At 44.0% G+C, this 22,285-nt stretch overlaps 1 protein-coding gene across 2 annotated transcripts in view; it reads right to left on the bottom strand.

Moving 5' to 3' along the window:
* Window positions 1–22,285, bottom strand: part of ALKBH3 (alkB homolog 3, alpha-ketoglutarate dependent dioxygenase) — a 52,908-nt gene that overhangs the window by 8,329 nt on the left and 22,294 nt on the right. For both annotated transcript variants that reach the window (XM_054027957.1, XM_054027956.1), the window contains exon 8: window positions 21,489–21,698. In XM_054027957.1, the coding sequence (XP_053883932.1) occupies window positions 21,489–21,698 (210 nt within the window). The remainder of the gene's footprint in view (window positions 1–21,488; window positions 21,699–22,285) is intronic.

The raw sequence follows: 22,285 nt of genomic DNA, 5'->3' as shown, positions 1-22,285 counted from the left end.
CTTTCTGCGCCGTTACTCCCGAGGTGTACACACAGACAAGCCACTTCGTGTGCAGAAACTATGCAGTTGTACTGCTCTAAAAAAACAAACAAACAAAAAAAAAAAATCACCCCGAGAGGCATGGAGCTTTCTGTGCCGGGGCTACAGCGCTGCGATTGGCCTCTGAGAGGTGTCCCACAATGCCTGTTCTCACCTCTCTGGTCATCGGTTTGAACTCTAGTATAGTGCTAATTTTTAAAATCAGAATGTCGCGCAGTACTAAATCAAATGTCTTACAGAAGTCTATTATGCCAACAGTTATCTTTGTGAACCAAACTTGTAATATCATCAAAAAATGCTATCAAGATTGTTTGCCAAGACCTATATTCCATGAAACCACATGGATAGGTATTAATTATGCTGCCATATTTTAATTCTTTATTGACTGTACCCCATATCAGCCTTAGCGTGATTTTACCTGGGATCCATGTTAGGCTAAGTGGCCTATAGTTACCTGGGTCATCCTGTTTACCCTTTTAAAATATTGACACATTAACTTTTTTCCCCAGTCTTCTTGGACTTCGTCAGTATTCCAAAAGTTTTGTAAAATATCAACATCCATGGCTCAGAGAGCTCCTCATCAATTCTTTTCAAACTCTTGGGTACAAATTATCTGGTCTTTCAGATCTGAAAATGTTTAGCGTTAGCCGTCTGTGTAACATTCTCCATACTTACTGTTACAATAGAAACTGTGTAATTATCACTGCAAACTGTGACATCATCCAGCTTCTTCGCAAATACAGAACTGAAATATTTATTGAACTCTTCTGCCTTGTCTGCACCACTACTGACAATTTTACCATCCCTGTCTAATAAATGTGTAAAGCTTTTCTGAAATGAGATATTCAGGGAAGTTTAAGGTAGAAATTCAGCTACAGAGTGTCTGCTTTAAACTGAAAAACTACTATTAAAAGGACAGACTCAAGGTGTTTCTATTTTTTGTTTATAACAAACGTTGGGAAGCATGAAACTGAAATCCGTCTTTATAATTAAAAAAAAAAAAAAAAAAAAGTGCTGCACTGCAAAGACACGTACTAGTTTGTCATTGCAGGTTCAGTCCCAAGGACTAGGCTGCACAAAACATGGCTTTGTTATTGCAGCTTCCCCACGCTGTTCACATAATGAATTGTTAATTTTAGGGTCTTTCCAACAGTTGGCTTCGAAGGTCACTTCTGAGGACTGAGCTACTGACTTTTTTCCCCTATAGGAATTGAGCGTAGGAGAAGACAGCAAGGGAGAAAACACTGAATCAATTATTTATTCATGAAAAATATATACTGTGACTGTAAACAGATAAGGAAAAAATGTGGGTCTTGTTTTAAGATTCTAAATGTTGACAGTGTCCCTGTAGACCAGTGGTTTTCAAACTACGGTCGCGGCAGCTCTGGTCAGCACTGCCAACCAGGCCGTTAAAAGTCCCGTCGGCGATGCTGACTGGCTAAGGCAGACTAGTCCCTAACTGTTCTGACACCACGTTGTGCCCTGGAAGCAGCCAGCAGCAGGTCTGGCTCCTGGGCGGGGGGGGTCACAGGGCTCCGCGCGCTGACCCCACACCAAGCACGAACTCTGCACTCCCAGCCAATGGGAGCTTGGGAGGCAATGCCTGTGGGTGAGAGCCGTGAGAAGCCGCTTGCACGCCTCCGCCTAAGAGCTGGACCTGCTGCTGGCCACTTCTGGGGTGCAGCATGGTCCACGGTGCCAAGACAGGCAGGAAGCCTGTCTTAGCACCCCCGCTGCGCCTCTGATCAGGAGCCGCCCGAGGTAAGCCCGCACCACAACCCCGTGCCCCAATCCCCCCAAATCTGGAGCCCCCTCCTGCACCCCAAGCCCTGCATCTCTGGCCCCACCCCAGAGCCTGCATGCCCAGCCCAGAGCCCTAACCCCCTCCCATACCCCAACCCCCAGCCCTAATCCTGAGCCCCCCCCCCCCCAACCAAGAAACCCTCCTGCACCCCAAACACCTCATCCCCAGCTCCATTGGGTTGCAGGCATCAACAATTTTCTTCAACTGGGTCGTCAGAAAAAATGTTTGAAAACCACTGCTGTAGAGCACAATCATACAGAACAGATGCTCAAGTTGTTTTTTCCCCATTTCACTTATTTATTTATAATTACAGAGGCAGTCTCTCTTCCTGTTTCTTATAATGGTTGGTGCAGGCTCCTAAAATCACACTCATTGCAGTTGGCCTGGAGGAGATTAGGGAAGGCATTGCTAAAATGTTCCAGCCCTTGCTCAAGATGGCAATTACTCCCAAGTGAATTAAACACAGCCTGTCACTAGTAGAATGGAATACATCAGATGAAATGGGGCTGTGCTTCAGGGGAAAGAGATAAGATAGGCCACAACTTATTGTGTCATCTGAAAGACTACTGTATAATGCGCAAGACAAGTGGAGCCCATGTCATTTTGAAACATCGTAGCACAATTCAGACTAGAAGACTGTTATTAGAATAAGATTCTATCTTGCCTGAAGCAAAGGGATAGTTGCCTCACACTGAAACACCACTATTTGTGAAACAGCAAGTGTTACAAGACCTCAACTTTCAGATACCTACACATGGAATTATACAGGAATAACTATTCCCAAAAAACTCCATGTATGGATGCTCTAATTCTGGAATAAATGTCCTTGAATGATGCCACGTGTGGACATTTATTGCAGAATTAGAGCACCCACACAGAGTTATTGAGATAGCTATTGCAGACAAGTCACAGAGGACAATGAATGGTTTGATAAATACCCAGGATAGGCTACTTACCTGTACAGTAACTGCAGTTATTCAAAAATGTGTTGTTCCTATAGAGTATAGACACTCCACTTCAGATACACATGTGCTTTTGATAGAGATTTTTGGGAACAGTGTCTGTGGGTCTGCACCTGCGCTGTACATATCCTTGGGGTCTTAAGGAATCTGTATATTGTGGGGTGTGTGAATGTGGAAACTCCACCCGCAAGACAGTGAAAAGCCTTAAAAGTGGCTCTCGTTGGAGCTCACCAACAGGCCTGAGGTCCTTAAGCTCAACTGGTAGTTGAGTATGCAAGTGAGGTGGGACTCTGATGGGGACAGTCCTCCTTTGGGAGAATCAGAAGTGAAAGCGCTTCCATTTTTGCAGATTTAGCACTCTGAGGTGTAGGACTGGCCTCCATCTTCCCTTTTTCTTGGGGACTGGAAGCCACTTTGGTACTGAAGGTGGAATCTGTACTGGGGATGATGCCAAGACTGGTGGTCAAGTTGGTAGATACTTGCTGGTTTAACAGTACCATCAGGTGATCCCTTTTGGTACTGGCCAAAAGAGGAGAGTTGGGTTCCTGAAGGATAAAGAAGTCTTGTGGGAGCAGCAATGAGCTCAGTACCGGTGAGGTGAGTTGTTGGGCTGCCTGCTGTGATGTAGCTGCCAGTACCAGAGGTGGCATGAGCAAGCAATCTGTATGTTCTCTAAGCTCTTGGCCTGTTAAGAGTATGCGGTACCAGAAGAGCTAGTACCAAGGGAGTTGGTGTTGATGCTGATCTCCTTGCAGAGTCCTTATGTCAAAAGGGCTCTGTACTGGATGTCAAGACTGGTACCAAACAGGGCTTCTCGGCATGAGAAGACCCAGAAGTCTTCTTTGAAGGTGGGCGAGACTCAGCATCAGGAAGGAGAGGAGCATCCGCTGTACCCACACCGGGACACGAGGACTCTTTAGCAACTGATCTTTGGGAAGATTTCTCCTTTGTACTCGACTTGGGCCTCTTCTTCTTAGCATGTTTTGGGGGTTCTGAAACGGCTTGCCAAAGCTTAGATGTTGGAGGTCGATGGGGCATTTGGGTCTCTTCAGACCAACGTACAGGGAAGGAAGATGGAACAGACCTTGCAAAGTTTAAAACATGAGGTTTTGACCATACTTTGGACACAGAGGCAACCCCAAACAAAGGGAGAACTGAGGTGGCAGGAAGCCCTGGCTGTCAAGGAAGGAGGAATACATACAGTGCAAAAAAAAAAAAAAAAAAAAAAAAAAGTCTGAAAACAAAGAAAATCAATTAAATTCAAAATAAGTAAAAGAAGAATAAATCAAGTAAGAAGGCAAAGTTCACAAGCTAATTACACATACAGCAAGGCTCAGTCTCAGGCTGCAGGCGGCTGAGAAGGAACTGCAGCAGCAGGGGATCCTACCTTCCCTACGCACCCTCAGACCAGAGCCCAAGGATAGGTATGGCACAGAGGCAAACCTGTGGACAATGCTACTGAAAATCTCCAATCAAAGGCCCATAGACACATGTGCATCTGACGTGGAGCGCCCACAGGGACAACTACAGTACTTGAAGAACTTGATATTTTAAAAGTAACTACAGTCCAAAGCTATTTTCCATTAATTAAAACAAAACAACAACAACAACAACAACAAAAACAGGTCTAAATTTTCAAAAAGGACATTATTTTGGGTGCTTCATTTTAGTGTGCCCAACTTGACTCACTTTACAAGGACAAGTGCCCAGTGCTTTCTGAAAATCAGAGTATCGGTCAATATCACCTGAAAATGTAGGCCTCAGAGTTTAAATGAGAGAGTAAATTTGGGTATGAACAATTCCTAATGCAAAACCAACAAGGACAAGAGGAATATGGATGAAAGGCTTAGCAGATAAAGCCTTCACCTCTAAAATGGGAGTGTTAAATCCAGTGTGAGATTTAAGTGAAATAAGTTTGGTGGGTCTCAGATCAATTCCCAAATAAAGAGTTCCAAAAAACCAAAAAGCAGGACATGATAGAATTGACTCAGAACTGCAGCCACATTTCCTCATGCCCAGGAAGAAACAGGGAGACAGAATGAGGCCATTCATACTGCCAGTGCTTGTGCTGGGAATAATGGAACCATTAGTGTTTCTCTTTGTGGCCTCTAAGGGCCCAGTCCTCTAAGGTTCTGAGTATACATGGCTCCTATTGAAGTCTGAGAGTGCTGAAGGTGTTCAGCGCTGTTCAGAATACAGCCTAGCATGCTCTTTGCAAGGACAATGTTTATTTGAAAAAGGCATAATGAGGCACCCAAGAATTTTTGGACAATCATCTTGATCTGTTAGAAGCATCCCTAGCAATCCATATGCAAAGATAAAGATTTGGGGTGGAGGGGTTTGTTTTTTTAACTTCAGAGAGAGAGAGAAGGTTTTTTGTTTTTAAACAGAAGTTATAAAAAGTCCATGACTGCTGACAAACAGCAGATACATAAATACCATTATGAAAGCTCTGTTTCATTTCACAGGATTACATCATGTTATTTTATGTCTGGACAAGAACAAACTCTTCATCTTTGCCTCCTGATCTTCTTGGTTAAAATGGATTGGAAGATTTGATCTGATAAGAGACCCTATCTGTTGAAGTATTGTCAGGAAAGTGGCTATGTATAAACAACACCCTTGTCTGCAAAGTCCTCATTGCAGAATCTTTACCTTTGGAGCTGATGTTAGAGGAACAATCCAGGTGGGTTTTCAGAACCATTTGCTGTGCTGGCACTTAAAAGTGATTCTTTGATTTTTAAGGTGAGTAAATGTGATGTTTTAAATACCTGAAAATAAATCTGGAGAAACACATGGTCACTTTTATATAATCAGCTTGGTCAATTCTGTATACGCTTAGAAAAGGAGTAGCCCCTGAAACGCAGGCCTACAAAAGGAACTGGCCTGCATTTTGGTGCACTGAGATTAGCTGCTCTAATAGTTTTCAGCTGTACACTCAATAAAAGCCTGGGTTTATACTGCCCCAGCCAAACAGGTAAAATTGTTTCAAGTCCATCTTTAACTAGATATAGTTTATAATTAGGAAAGCTGCTGGCTTAGCTGGTAGGAAGCAGTAAATGTAAAGCTTAAAAGCACATTCTTGAACCTCATATGACCTTGGAGTTGTTCCTAAAAACAATTCCACAGAATCAGAGAAGTTAGAGAAAGAAAAGATCTATTAAATCTTAATGCACACCTGAGGACAGTGTGGCATCATTCCCTATAGTAGATTCACCAGTGCTATTTTACAGAAGCCACACAGTCCCATTGATACAACCCAGCAAGGGATTGAACTCATGCAATGACACTAAGGCCTGGTCTACATTGGGGGGGGAGGGGGGCAGGCAGGAGTGAGGGAGGAATCGATCTAAGTTACGCAACTTCAGTTATGTTATTCACATAGCTGAAGTCGATGTACTTAGATCTACTCACCGCGGTGTCTTCACTGCAGCGAGTCGACTGCTGCCGCTCCCCCATTGACTCCACCTGCGCGTCTCGCGCTGATGCAGTACAGGAGTCGCCAGGAGCGTGCTTGGGGATCGATTTATCGCATCTAGACTAGACGCGATAAATCAATGCCCATTGGATCGATTGCTGCCTGCCTATCCCGCGGATAGTATAGATATACCCTAACTCAGAGTTTCTAAAGCTCTGGGGAGTATTCAGACTTACAGCAGAAATTCTCTCCTGTATGAATCCTCCTGCCCCCATCATGCAGTTGCACCACAACACAGCACTGCAGATCCAGATCGTCAAGCCACTTGTCTACCATTGTTCTTGATGTTTTCCTATAAGTTAGTCAGGACAGTGGCAGGAGATGGGCCCAGCATGAGGTGGAAATGTTTTGTGTTGCAAGGGAAAGGAAGAATTTACAACGGGAATCCCTCCCCCACCCCACAAAAAAAGAGTAGGTAGCATGATGGTAACAGGGCAGCCGTGCAGCCCAGAATCTCAGCCTGCCACAACCATGTACTGTAGCTCGTATGCTGAAAAGCATTACACCAACAAGGAACGTCAGAAGTACTGAGCTTGCTCAGTTTTCCATATGCTGCTGGCCTTTCATGTCATGTGTTTAGCTGTGTCAATGACCAATTAACCTTGAATTCAAAACCAATGGGATGCTAGAAAGTGCCCAGAACATTTGGCAGAAGACAAGTGGTTAATAGAAAAGAGGAAGAAAACAGGCTGCAGCATGGAGATTTAGAAATATGGTGCAGACAACTGGGCTCTGTACCTGCTCTGGGAGTCAGGGCTGGGCAAGGACAGAGGCATCATTTGTTTTGGAAAATAAGGTTTGGCTCTGACACAGTAACGCCTTTGCCAAAATTCCCCTAACAGGGACAGTGCCAAATGCCTTCAGCTCTGTGAAAACAGTTACTGCGTCTTCAAGCAACAGACACAGAATTCAAAATCCCAGAGTGAGAATGCACCCCTGGGAACCAGCCATTTAACATGCCCTCTGAAAAGCAAACAACCAAAATCTCCACCACCTTCTTGACTGCACTCAGTGAGTGGAGAAGGGCTTTATAATAATGAAACTGAGCTGCTTATTGGAAAAGATTCCAGAAATGTCTAGAAAATTGAATCAACTTTCAGAAATCTCCATTTCTGATATTTATGTTGAGTGAGCCATGCTTATGCTAATGTCTCTCGATCTCATAAGACTCAGCCTTGTCTATTACATGGTAGCTCTTGTCCCCTCAGAGAATTCTGTGGTGTGCTTGCTACTTTGTTTTACTTGTGCTCTACACACTTTTTTGCATATGCTTGTTCCCAAACAGTTTTCTCTGTCACTCATGAACACAGCATATACTGAAAATCAGATACAAATACTTATTCATATTTTGCAATGGATGGTGTTTTTTCATCTGAGGATATCATGGCATCTAAGAGAGGTCAGGGCTACTATTCCTATTTTACAACCAGTGAAAGTGAGACACAAAGTGGTGCAGTGATTTGCCCAAGACCAGCATCAGTTGCAGAGCCCAAAATAAAACCCAGGAGTCCTGACTCCCCATCTCCTCCTCTAACCATAACTAAGGTAAAGATTCTGTCATGGCTATTTTTAGTAAAAAAAGTCAGGGACAGGTCATGGGCAATAAACAAAAATTCACTAAAGCCCACAAACTGTCCCTGACTTTTACCAAAAATACCCCGGGGGAGAAAGGGAGAGAAGAGAGCTAACCGAGCACTGCAGGGGCTTGGAGCTGCTCCAGCCCCACCGCTGCTCCTGCGACAGGGCCTGACTGCTGCTGCTCCAGTCCCAGGGGGGCTGACCCAACCCCAGCTGCTGCTCCAGTCCCAGGGGACTGCGGTTCCAGTGGTCCTGGGGCTGGTAGCGCCTTCAGCCCTGCCCCAGAAGTAGTCACGGAGGTCCTGGAGAAATCACAGAATCCATAACCTCTGTGACAGAATCGTAGCCTTACTCATTTTGCCAAAGGTTATGGTTATCTCAAACATCTCCAATTCCTCTATTTTTAACTCTCAACTCAGATCTCCTATTTGGCTTCACTATCAAGAGTTTTGGCATCGACCTTGACCTTTGACTTCGCTTCTACACTCAAGTTCGTTGATCTATCATCAGCTCTGCAATACTGCCCAGGTACTCCATTGCCTCAACACCATGTCTGCTGAACTCCTCATTGCCTTCACTATTGGGGTTTCCTTCTCTACAGCCTCCCCAGTTCTGCAGACTCCTGCAGAATACTGCTCTTTGCCCTCTCACATATACAATCACATCATCCCATCCTCACATAACTCCACTGGTGTCCCATTCGCTTCAGGATACAGTTAAAATGACCTACATTTAAAAACAATGTCTTCATAGTCCTTCTCCAGCTGACCTCACAGACTGCCTATCTAGTCATGTCTAGTATGCCCATGAACAAGTATCATGCCTCGAGGAGGGTTTCTCTCTTCCTCTCTCCTTTCCCCAGCTGCCACAACCTCCTCTCTGTCCTAAGTCTTGCCAATACTGGTGCAAGAAGCCTTTTCCTCTGCAGCTCTTGGCATCTTGGAACATCATTTCCTGCATCTCTCCTCTATATTGACTATCCCCTTTCAAATCCCATCTGAAAAATCTATTTTCCCCACTGTCAATTACACTTATTTTCTCTCTTACTCTCTGACAGTTCCAGGCTCCTCCTGCTATTACATCAATCTGTGATAGTCAGGACACCAGGGGTTAATTCCTCTGCTCTTTCCAAAGAGAACTATGAGATCTTTAACTTTAGTCAGGACACCACTCACACATATACGGGAAGGACCTTGCTTTAATATCTCACTCGAAGGTTGTTTGTTATAAAAACAAAGTTTTGGTATCAACACTTTCAGAACATCACGAACGTTCTGCAATTATCTAACATACGCACACATCACGCACACCCCAGCCATCAGTTTCCTTGGTTACAGACTGAGATATAGTCTGCCAACTGGCTTTTGTAGTTCCCTTCACAGCTCACGTTGCAGTTAGCAGGGTAACTGCACCAGAATAATCCTTACAGCACACTGAAGGCTCTCTGCAGCAAGACAGCTCTGAGGGGGCAGGGGAGCCTGGTAAACCCTCAGTGAAACACCCTCCAGGAAGTCCTTTAACCCTTTTCATTAAGATTTATGATCAATTTCAGGGGGAGCTGGATTAGATAAGCATGTGTCAGAAAGATGTATCCAAACAAGACATTCAGGAATCATTCATCCCAGAGACACACAATCAAGAAATACAAAAGCAAGGACTGAAGAGGTTATGTGTTTGGTATGGGGAGTGAGCTGAACATATTAATTCATGCAGCAGTATGTGCTGTCTTAAATCACAGGGTGGGCACGGATTCCAAAACAAAGCACTCACTTGCTGTCTCTGTGCAGGGAGAAACTGCAACAGAAAAAAAAAAAAAAAAAAAGGACAGTGGCAAGGGAGGTTTCTTCAAATTATTGGACCTACAACTAGAAGACAAAAGTGGCTAGTTCACGTCACAATGGTCTTCGTATTGCCAAGCAGGACACAGAGGCTTCAAGGCAGAGACAAAGCATCACACACAAAGCCACAAAACTGTCCCATTTCTAAACCAATGGAAAGCAACACAGAATTTTTTTAAAAGATCCTGAAAACGTAGTCAGGGCTAAAACAAAATTTGTTTCCATGCCAAGCCCCCGTAACAGTCCTGATGGGAAATTTGGTTCCGAAATGCACACACCCCCCTTTTTTTTTTTTTAAATTATGAGCACTGGGTAGAATCTGAATGAGATAGTCTTCCCTCCCCACAGAGTTCACTCTTGTATTAGCAGAAATCAAACTCCTCTTCAGTCTATTACATAACTGACACTGTTCACACAGTACAGCTTCCGCTGGAGGGAGAGCCATAAGTGGGCAAACGCGTTTGCCCTCCAGCAAATGAGGGAAACAAACAAAGAATACTACTTGCATCTACTCTACTTTTAATTTCTTGTCAGAGAGAAAACTAAATTGTGAAGGAAAGAATAATTCATGGAGGTAAGTGGTAAAGGGGATGTAATGCAACATGGATTTATCAGACAGATCATGCCATATTAACTCAATTTCTTTCTGAGAAAATAACTTTTTTAGATAAGGAAAGATTTATTGTACCTGAACTTCAGTAATGTTTGACATGGTACCACATGGGAAACCATTAGTTACATTAAGGAAGATGGTACTCAGTATAAGAAATGTAATGTGGATAAGGAAACAGCTAAAGAGCAAAAGGCAATGAGTAGTGCTGAAAGGGGAACTACTGGACTGGAAGGAAATTACTAGTGGAATTCCTCAAGGATCAGTCTTGGGACCAATCTTACCCATTATCTTTATTAATGACTTTGGCACAAAAAGTAGGAGTGCGCTAACGAAATTTGCTGATACCACCAAGTTGGGATGAATCATCAATACAGAGGAGGATCGAAATATTATATGGAAAGATCTGGATGACTTAAGACTGGAGTACAGAAACAGGATGTAATTCAAGAGTACCTAGTTCACGATCACGTACATAGGATCTAATAAGAATCTGCTACAACCTAAGCGCTCATCAGCTGGAAATGACAGGAGGAGAAAGACCTGGGTATGTGGGTTGATCTCAGGATGATGAGCCACCAATGTGATGTAACTGTGAAAAAGGCGTATGTGATCCTAGGAAGTATCAGGCAAGGCACTACCAGTATAGATAGAGAAGCATTAATGCCATTGGACAGGGCACAAGGTAAGACCTCATCTGGAATAGCGTGTACAATTCTGATCACCCATGCTAAAGAAAGATGAATTCAAACTGGAACAGATGCAGAGAAGAGCTACTAAGATGATCAGGGGAATGGAGGGCCTATCTTATGAGGAGAGACTGGAAGAACTTAGCTTGTTTAGCGGAAAGAAGACTGAGTGTGTGCGGGTTCTGAGTGGTGTTGGAGGTGATATACAGGTGATAAGACTACATGAGTTGGTAGTGCCTTTTGTCCTTAAAACTCTATGACTCTAGGAACATGTCACCATGTGACAGTTCTTCAGTGGCCCATATGAAAAGAACTCAAGGGTCCCAGTTTCTAGCTGACAAATGTCAACTTCACAATAAATCACTTTTTAGATCATTGGTATCCTTGACAGCTGTCTCAGAAGAGAGGTAAAGACTGAATGCATCAGAGGCTAAGCCACTACCTCCTAATGATTTGAGACACACCGGTGGAGCAGCATGGGAAACACTTGCACTGCTACTAATTATGCTGTGTCTGTTAAGTGGATGAAAACTTGGGCTAGCAATCTAGCACCTTTCAGCAGCACTATTTTACCACCTCAGTAGCTTACACTGTTTTGCAGCCCTCACGTTGTGTGTGTGTGTGTGTGTGTGTGTGTGTGTGTGTGTGTGTGTGTGTGTGTGTGTGTGTGTGTGTGTGTGTGTGTGCGCGCGCGCGCAACAGAGAGGGGCTGCTTTTATTTTTTCCCCTCTATCAAGGCAAGTCTCTACCTTAATATGCCATGTACCATAATGTATTTACATGGCACCTTTCATCCCAAAGGGTTCCAAAGCCATTTATACAGAGTACACACAAATATTACTTCACCCAAAAGTGAAATGAAGCCACCTCAGAAGTGGCAGCATTTGCAGATGATACAAAACTACTCAAGATAGTTAAGTCCAAAGCAGACCACGAAGAATTACAAAGGGACCGCACAGAACTGGGTGAATGAGCAACAAAATGGCAGATAAAATTCAATGTTGATAAATGCAAAGTAATGCACATTGGAAAACGTAATCCCAACTATACATATAAAATGATGGGGTCTAATTTAGCTGTTACCATTCAAGAACAGGATCTTGGAGTCACTGTGGATAGTTCTCTGAAAACATCCACTCAATGTGCAGCGACAGTCAAAAAAAGGCTAACAAAATGTTGGGAATCATTAGGAAAGAGATAGATAATAAGACAGAAAATATTGTATTGCCTCTATATAAATCCATGGCATGCCCATATCTTGAATTGTGTGTGCAGATCTGGTTGCCCCATCTCAAAAAAGATATTGGAATTGGAAAAGGGCAACAAAAATGATTTAAGGGTATGGAATGGTTGCCGTATGAGGAGAGATTAGTAAGACTGGGACTTTTCAGCTTGGAAAAGAGACGACTAAAGGGGGATATTGAAGTCTATAAAATCATGACTGGTTTGGAGAAAGTAAATAAGGAAGTGTTATTTACTCATTCTGATAACACAAGAACTAGGGGTCACCAAATGAAATTAATAGGCAGAAGGTTTAAAACAAACAAAAGGAAGTATTTCTTCACATACCACACAGTCAACCTGTGGAACTCATTGCCAGGGGATGTTGTGAAGGCCAAGGCTATTACAGAGTTCAAAAAAGAACTAGATAAGTTCATGGAGGATAGGTCCATCAGTGGCTATTAGTCAGGATGGGCAGAGATGCAAAGCCATGCTCTGAAGTGTCCCTAGCCTCTGTTTGCCAGAAGCTGGGAATGGGCGACAGGAAATGGATCACTTGATGATTACCTGTTCCGTTCATTCCCTCTGGGGCAACTGGCATTGGCCACTGTTGGAAGACAGGATACTGGGCTAGATGGACCATTGGTCTGACCCAATATGGCCATTTTTACGTTCTTATGAAATCCAGTAGCAGTTTCCCTAAGCACAGAAACATTACATGAGTTAAAGCATGAACAGGAGACTATCCAATTGAAAATGGAGGTGGAATTTCAGGTTGGCAGAACATAATCTAAGTTCCAATAACCAGGACACGAGGTTAACATCTGTATTACCTTCCATTCTGACAGCCCTACTTTGGACGCAAAATCAGGAAGCAAAATATAAAGAGGCACATTGGGCTTTGAAATCCCTGAACCAAATAATAAATTACTAGAATCTCCTAATACCCCTTCAGTAGAAGCTCAGCTCAAAAATATAAACACCTACAGAACACTTGGGTATTTGATTTTTGGAGGGAAGTGATTTATTTATTTATCCACCCCTCGGAAGGGCTTCAGGATTAACTCTGGATAACCTGAAGTTCTAATACTAGCAGATGATAAACTAGATAGCTTGAAAGCCTGTGACAACTATTAATCTGAATTCTCCTTCCCCTTCCTAAACTATGTTCACTGACCCGTAACTTTTTTGTGTACAGAGCAGCAATCAGACTCCAAATGCCTAAAGTCAAGTTTATATCTTTACAAGAAAATAGGGATAGCACATTAAAATATGACAATCACGTCTTGATGGTACATTTTGAAAGGCTATAATTTCCATCAGACTCCTGCAATTCTTGCTCGACTGAGCTTCTGGCGTCAGAGGAAGCTCAAAGGGAAATTGCAAAGCTAGTCAAAATATCACAGCTTTTAGAATTTGAAAAGAACATGCATCATGTGCTGTATAAGATGTTAAACTTGATTACCATTCAGGCACATGATACTGTTTACAGAAACTCATTCAAAGGTTATCTTGGGTCTGGGGATTACACTTTAGAACATTCTATTGAGTACTTCCTTTTTAGCCAACCCAAGAGCCTCCAAAAGACATCTCCATTAAATGCAAAATAGAACTAGAGAAAGAATTTTAAAAGGCGTCACCTGTCTAGCTTAGACAATATAAAACCACAGACATATGTAGTAAACATATAACAAACATTATACCTATATAATGAATAATTTTAGTGCACGAACTACTCTTTGAACAGGTCTATTTCTCCCCTATAGTAGATGTTATCATACCAGATGAGGCTGCCATTTTAATGGAAGAGACAAGCTAGGTGCGATACTATCTTTTATTGGATGAACTTCTGTTGGTATAAGAAAAACTTCCAAGCTTCACAGAGCTCTTCTTCAGGTCTGGAAAAGGTAACTAGAATGTCACAATTAAACACAAGGTGGGACCGATTGTTAAGCATAAGGGGTTAACACAGGTTGTAAGAAATCACTTAAAATGAAGTGGGCAATTAACACCTTTGCTGTCAAAGATTTGCAAACTTTACAGACAAAGAAGGATTAGCCAATTGTGAGCCATGTGAGTACCAGTTGCCCTTTTGAGACCATGGTTTGCATCAACTTTCATCGATAAAGCAGTGGAGGTGTACACACAACAATGCTCCTCCCACTGATTTAACTCCCCTGCTATGCCGACAAAATAAAATCACCTCGACAAGCCACATAGAGCTTTTTGCGATGCCCCCCAGTGTAGACCGTGTTTTTGCTTTTGTCACCCTAATTGGCCTCCAGGATGTGTCCCACAATGCCCATCACGACCGCTCTGGTCAGCAGTTTGAACTCCGCTGCCTTGCAGGTACAAAGGCATGCCCCTCTTCCCTGCTTAAAGGCCTGTGCATTTTTGAAATTCGTCTTCTTGCTTACCTGGCATGGACTGTTCACATACCATCTTTCCACCTGACCACGTGAGCTTTCCGCAAGAGAAATTCTCACATGGAATACACGGGAGCTGTTGGATCTGCTAGGTCTGTGGGGTGAGAAGGCTGCGCAGTCGCAGCTTCGCTCAAGCTGTAGGAACTTTGATATCTATGGGCAGATTGCTCATGGCATGCAGGAGAAGGGACATGAAAGCGACAGGCAACAGTGCTATGCTCAGATAAGGAGCTGAGGCAGGGGTACCAGAAGGCAAGGGAGGCCAGCTCTGCACCAGAGTGATGGCTGAAGACATGCTGTGTCTATGAGGAGCTGCACGCCATCCTTAGCAGTGACCCCATCGCCAAGATCCCCATGGATACTTTGGGGCAACTGGAAGCAGCAGCCAGCGGAGTCAACCCCGAGGGCAAAGTGGTGGATGAGAAAGTGGAATTGGAGGAGGATGTGGGACATGTGACAAGGTCATTGATGGTGTGGCAACCCCAGGCCTATTTTTGACTCTGGAGGTGTCTAGCCAGTCCCAGCACTCTGGCTCCGGCACTCATGAAGCAGGAAAGGCAAGCGCTGGTAAGCAGGCATTTTGCTTTGATATTGCACAGTGATAGGAGACTGAGGTCTCATTTATTTTGTTATATGGTAAAGGAGGGATAAGGGATAGAAATTAACAACAGAGCCTATGCAGCTACATAGTGGGGGCCCGGCAGAAAAGTTTGTTAATGTACACTGGGATGTCCCGGGGAATCCTCCATAGAGATCTCTAGGACACTTTTGTGTAGATACTCTGCAATCCTCTGCCAAAGATTCCTTGGCAGAGCTGCCTTGTTTCTGCCCTCGCTATAGGAAACTTTGCCGCACCAACTGGCAATTATTACTGCAGGGACCAAAGCGACAGGCAGGCGAGCAGCATACAGACCCAGTCTGAAGCCGCATGCATGCAGGAGCTGCACCCTTGCATCCTGGGTTACCCTCAGGAGTGAGATATCAGGTTTGATTACTCCAGCCTGTGAAAAAGGGTGCCAATATTCATAATACTCTCCCCAGGTGAGTACAGTATGTACAGTGAGTACTTTGCAAACCACTCAGACCCTTTGTCCCTCTTTGCCCATTCCCAACCTCCACCCCCCAACAAACACACCATATTTGGGACTCTCACTGAGCTGTGTGCTAGTGAAGGGACAGTGAGAAAGAGGTGTATGTTACTTTTGTGATTAATGGCTTTGAGTGCACACTCAACACCTCTCTATTCACTGTTTCTTTAGCTTCTGAAAATGTGCCCTTGAGAACCAACCCCTACACACTGGCACAGTGCTTCTGTCAGATAAGGAGGCAAACCACAAGAAGGAGATTTTTAGAGTAGTGCTGCAGTCAACACATGTAGCACACAGCGAAACAAGAGCGTGGGAGGAGACAATTAATGAAAAACTCAGGCTAGATAGCCTGGAAAGGAGACATGGACAGGAGCAGATGATAAAGCTACTGGGAGGGACAGAGAGAGATGCTCAAGTCCCTCATACTGCTGCAGTCTGAGCACATCTATGCATGACTCCCCCTGCAGCCAAAGCAGAATGCCATTCCATGCCCTCCCCAAACTCCCCCAACACATTTCTTGCATTTTCCCGTTCCATCACAGCACTCTTTGCAATCCACCCCTAGAGACTGGTTTCGTGATGAAAGCTGGAGTTACACACACAGCTGTTAGAGCTTGAACCAAGAGACTGCTCCTCATTGCCATCTCCAGTTTTCAAAAAGAAAAAAAAAGTGTTTTATCCTTTTATTAAAGTCTAGGATTTGTGGCATGCACATGGTAGTTGCTGCTAAAATTCAAAGTGGCTATAGGCAGGATAGGCTCCCTTCCATTAAAGGCTCAGAAAGCAAGCATTACAGGGGCCATTTAAGGCGGCAAGTAAACACTGCCTGACCGAATACATCACATAAAGACACATTACTGGTGCTCATTGTCAAAATGCTCCTTCAGAGCCTCCCTGATTCTAACAGCCACTCGGTTGAGCTCCTCTAATTGCTCTGGTATTTGGCTGCTCAAAATCTGCAGCCAGCCGATCCACCTCAGAGCTCCACCCCTGGGGAAACTTTGCCCTCTTCACTTCGCAAACATTATGCAGAGCACAGCAAGCTGCTATGACCATCAGAATATTTGCCTCATTGAAGTCTAAACTGCCAAAAAGGCAGTGCCACCGACCTTGTAATCAGCTACAGGCACATTCAATGGTCATTCGGCACCTCCTGGGCCTGTATTGAAATGCTCCTTGTTGCTGTCTAGGTTCCCAGTGTAAGGCTTCATGAGCCACAGAAGCAAGGGGTAGGAAGGGTCTCCAAGGATTACTATGGGCATTTCCACATCCCCCATTGGAATCTTCTAGTCTGGAAAAAGTCCCAGCGTGCAGCTTTCTATACAGTCGAGTGTTTCTAAAGGTGTGTGTGTTATGAACCTTCCTTGGTCAACCCACATTGATGTCAGTGAAATGGCCCCAGTGAGCCACCAGCACCTGCAAGACCATGGAGAAGTAGCCCTTTCCATAGATGTACTCTGTCACAAAATGGCTGGGGTCAAAATTGGGATATCGCCCCGCTGAAGTTAGGGAATCCCATTGCTGCGAAGCCATCGATTATTTCCTGCATGTTACCCAGAGTCACAGTCCTTCGTAACAGGAGGCGATTAATGCCCTGCACATTTGTATCACTGCAACCCCCACAGCGGACCTTCCAACTCAAAACTGATTCGAGACTGACCAGTAGCAGTCTGGATTTGCAAGCTTCCACACAGCGATTGCTACTCGCTTTTCCACTGAGAGGGTGGCTCTCATTCTGGTGTCTTTGCACCACAGGACAGGGGTGAACTCCACACAGAGTTCCAGGACAGTGGCTTTGGCATCTGAAAGTTCTGCAGCCACTACTCGTCATCCCATATCTGCATCAAGATGTGATCCCACTATTCAGTGCTTGTTTCCCAAGCCCAGTACAGACGGTCCACCATGTGCAGCTGCTCCGTGAATGCCAGAAGCAATCATGAATTGTTTCTTTCCATTGCACATAGCAGGGCAGGCACCACAGATTCACTTTCCGTTTTCCAGCTCATGTAATACTGCAGGACCAGCCACACTGTTCATAATGCTCACCACCAGACTGGTCAGCAGTTCAGGATCCATGCTTTCAGGCAGAGATGGCGGGCACACAGTTTACCAGGGTTGTTCAAAAAAGGCAAAAAACGAAGTTGGTAGCCCATGGAATGATAGGATGGAAAGAACTGCATCATGGGATGGCGAACATGCCCCCATCATGCACTGAGATCCATCCTCAGATCTCCCAGTGGCAGAGGGTGGCAAGCTGCACAATGGGATAGCAATCCACAATGCAACGTTCTGTCGATGCAAGAGCACCGACTGTGGATGCGCTCCGCCACATTGTGTGGATCTGCACAACCCGATGTAATTAAAGCGGCATATGGTTGTCAACATAACTTAAATCGACTTAACTCAGTGTCTAGCAGAATTAGGAATTTAAGTTCTCATGCTCAACTTTTAAAGGTGTGGTGCAGGTGATTCCTTTGAGGATGAGGACTGACAGGTCAAAGATATGGAGTGATCCCTTTGTGAAAAGTGTTCACCCACAGGTGCACAACCTGCACAATACCACCAGGCTGAGGAGGATCCCTGGCAGCCTCCCACAACACATTCTCCTCTGCTTGTGAAGAACATATTCTGACACAAGACCTGCTCTCGAGAGGCAGAGTAGGCCCAGCAGGCTACAGTGCTTTGCCATTCATGGGATCCTCCTTAACCCCAAATGAACAAAAAGGAAGTTTTCCTACTGCACGTCTTACTTTAAAAAAAACCCCAAATCTTCCTCCTCCTAACTTGACTTGATTTTATTTCTCTAGCAGAGGTTGACTTACACCTTTACGCTGTTTTTCAGTTATCTGAATGCAAATTAAAGTAACCCAAACTTTTCTTTTTACAGCTGGAAACGTGTCTTTGTTTCATACACAAACCAGCTGAACTGAATGTCTCTGAAATTTTCCAAGAGTACAGATGTTTAAGCTGAGATCAAATATGGAAAGCTATGCCTAAATGAAACTAAGGCGTTATAGTGAAGATTCCTTTGCAATATTAACTCTAGCATTCACTGATGCAAATATTATAATCGAAAGAGACAGAGAAGAATGCTCTCCTATTACAACGTTTATATTCCGGCTCCAACCCCTCTGAGAACACAGCCAAACTTGATACCACTCAAAATCCCTAGCCCCAATAGATCATCACCATGCCAGAAAAGCTCCATAGCAAATCTCATGAAGACATATTGACAAGGAGCAGAAAAAGCAGAGGGTGTTAGGAAGATACTGTGATCTGCTTCTAAGATGTAAACAGTTCCAGTATGTTTCCAGCAACTGATGTTGCCAGGAATGTCACACTTTCAAAGCAAAGGAATACTCTTTATTTACAAACTAAGATTCAGGAGCCTTGGGATAGGAATATCGAGGAAAGGAATGAGTGGCCCTCAGGGATCTCTCTATTAGAGAAATCATACTTTGCTCCACGCTGCATTGTATAAGAAATTGTTCTATCAAGTTAAAGGCAACAGTCAAACTTGTATGGAGTGGGCGTGATTCTCTCCTTTCCCCATAGTGAACAAATTTCCAGAAGCTGAGAATGAATAGAAAGCTTCCCCAGAGGCTATGTACATTTAGTATGCTTCTTTCAAGTGCTAAAGGAAAACTGCACTGTTCACACTGAATTACAGTGAACTTCACTAAACCCTGACCCTCCCAAAAGAAATATTCCCTGCATCTAGTCAATCCTGCCACCAACTAAAGCTTCCCAAAGGAGTCTCTTGTTAACTTTACCTGTAATCAGAACATTACACACTAATATGGCCACTAGTGCGTGTGACTCACCTGTTTTGGAATCAGAGAAATACTGAACTGAGGGAGAGACGAGTGGGGAAAATTAGTACACTTCTACCTCGATACAACGCTGTCCTCGGGAGCCAAAAAATCTTACCGCGTTATATCGAACTTGCTTTGATCCGCCAGAGTGCGCAGCCCCCCCGCGCGGAGCACTGCTTTACCACGTTATATCAGAATTCGTGTTATATCGGGTTGCGTTATATCGGGGTAGAAGTGTATGAAATGTGACTCGTAATTTACTCCTCCCAAGCAGAATCCAGTTGTGAACTTGACAGTTTGCAACAAAATGGTCCATGCAGACTGCCAAAGTGCAGCTTTTAATAGCCCCTGTACTTATTATATGAAGAGGTTTTTCCTGATAGTTTAGTAGTTTTCTACATTGCTTTTTGTATCAATGTATTCAAAGCCAACAGCAACATACAAGACAGCAACTTCCATCCCAAAGTGCTTGCAAACTATATAAAACCACTCCACCCACCACTGAAATGCAGGAGCAATTTAACATTACACAATAATAGCACATAACAGTTTAGGAGAGACAGGGAGGAAGAAGAAGGCAGAATATAACTGCCCAAAGTCAAAATACAGTCAGCTCAGGATACCGGACTGATTCATTACTTTTACCAGGGAATCTTCTATGACCACAAATGGTCAAGACCTCAGGTTTGCAACTCATGAGGAAGTTAGCCCTTCTGAAAGCACAGCATTCCCAACACAGCTGGGTCAGCCTTGACTCAGAAGGGAGAGTGTTACCTACTTAATCATCAATACCATTTCCTGCAGAATCAGGGGGAGTCTAAGGAGGTGCCCACCCAAGTAATGGCCTGGCTCAGACTCTGCTTAATTTGAGAGGTATGATGAGGCAGTTTGGCATCACAGAGAAAGAAATTAAATCGCTCTCCTCCTTCTTGCCCCCAGTCCATTATCTCTCACTACTCACTCATGCATCTGAGCCAGGGAATGGCCATTGGTAAGAGGTCTTTTTATGTACTGGACATCCACTGGAGCTGCTCTTTACCCCACATACCTTATAGTTAGGCATCACTTCACTGGTGACAAAAACGGTAGTTCAGTAAGTCTGTGTGTTTACACCCTGCGAGAACCCCCTTCTAATTTTATGTGCCCACTTCTTGCAGGGGCGTCTCCTGACATTGCTCTAGCTCAGTGGTTCTCAACCAGGGGTACATGTTGGGTACGCAGAGGTCTTCCAGAGGGTACATCAATTCATCCAGATGTTTGCCTACTTTTACAGCAGGATACATAAAAAGCACTAGCAACGTTACAAACTAAAATTTCATACATACAATGACTTGTTTACACTGCTCTATATACTATACCTGAAATGTAAGTACAATATCTATATTCCATTTGATTTATTTTATAATTATATGGTAAAAATGAGACAGTAACCAATTTTTCAGTAATAGTGGGCTGTGACACTTATGTATTTTTATGTCGGATTTTTGTAAACAAGTATTTGTTAAGTAAGGTGAAACTTGGGGTACACAAGAAAAATCAGACTCCTGAAAGAGGTACACTAGACTGGAAAGGTTGAGAACCACTGCTCTAGCTAACTTGGAAGATCTTTACCATCGCTGCAGGAATCCTCAAAATGTAATTTCACTGTAGTGAGATGTTCCTGTGCATTGTTAAACAACTGTTGCATTCCAATTCAGAATGGCCGCATTTCAGAGATAGGTGAAGTGATTCCTGTATTTACTGTATACAGTTTATGGTGTGTTTTGGAGTCATTTTGAGTGGGACATAATACATTGGAAAGCAGATACAGTGTCCTCCCCTTTTGGAGATCTTGCATTTCACAGTAATGTAGTATTACTAGTGATGGGAACCTCACACTGCTATCTAGATCCCAAGACCTGAGAAAATGAGAATGAGGGGGAGAGTAAGAAAACACTCACAGGTGGGGGTTTCTTCCTCATCTCAAAGATTCGGGTGGCACCAAGGCTGAGCGAAGCAATGACAGGGTTTCTCCCCAATGATGGCTCATCATCACTGTGCCAGTCGACACTGTCCTTCTCGTTTCGGTACAGATTGCAGAGCAGAGAGTTGAAGGTGTGACCGGTGGCCTTTTCGATGTGCTCCTTCAGCATGATCAGCAGAGGATGCCACTGCAATCAGCACAGCAAAGTGGTCATAGGGAGAAGAGCAGGAGGTGAGGTAGATGCACTGGAGAAAGTGCCAGTACAGAAGGGGAAAAGTTTCAGCGTATCAGAGAGGCGAAGCAAAGGCAAAATCACTGGGATTAGAAGGGGTACAAGGCCCACAATATTTTTGCATAATAAACGTGAAGCCAACTGACCCTATGCCTCGCCTAAACAGTTAGTACATGCTTCCAGTGCAGCAGAAGTGCAGCCCTTCTGCTCTGTGTGGTCATGTTAGCACTGAGTCATTGCTATTTCATCACCAAGGCCATGCTGCCATTCTGCCTCGCATGGCTATCTGGCCTTTCATAGCATTGTGGCTGTTCCAGCCCTCCTGGTTAACTATGAGAATGAAATCTGCTTAAGGGGCCCAGGGATAAACATTATGGCTGCTAACTGAGAGGATGACTAAAGAACACTGAACGGCAATCTTCTATGACCACAAATGGTCAAGACCTCAGTTTTGCAACTCATGAGGAAGTCAGCCCTTCTGGAACCAGTGGCTAACTGGTACATGAAGCCTGGAGTTGTTCACCAGGAATACATGGTGAGTG

Source organism: Malaclemys terrapin, chromosome 4 (genome assembly GCF_027887155.1).
Source record: "Malaclemys terrapin pileata isolate rMalTer1 chromosome 4, rMalTer1.hap1, whole genome shotgun sequence".
Classification (NCBI taxonomy): Eukaryota; Metazoa; Chordata; order Testudines; family Emydidae; genus Malaclemys; species Malaclemys terrapin.
This window is presented reverse-complemented; position numbering and strand designations above follow the sequence as displayed.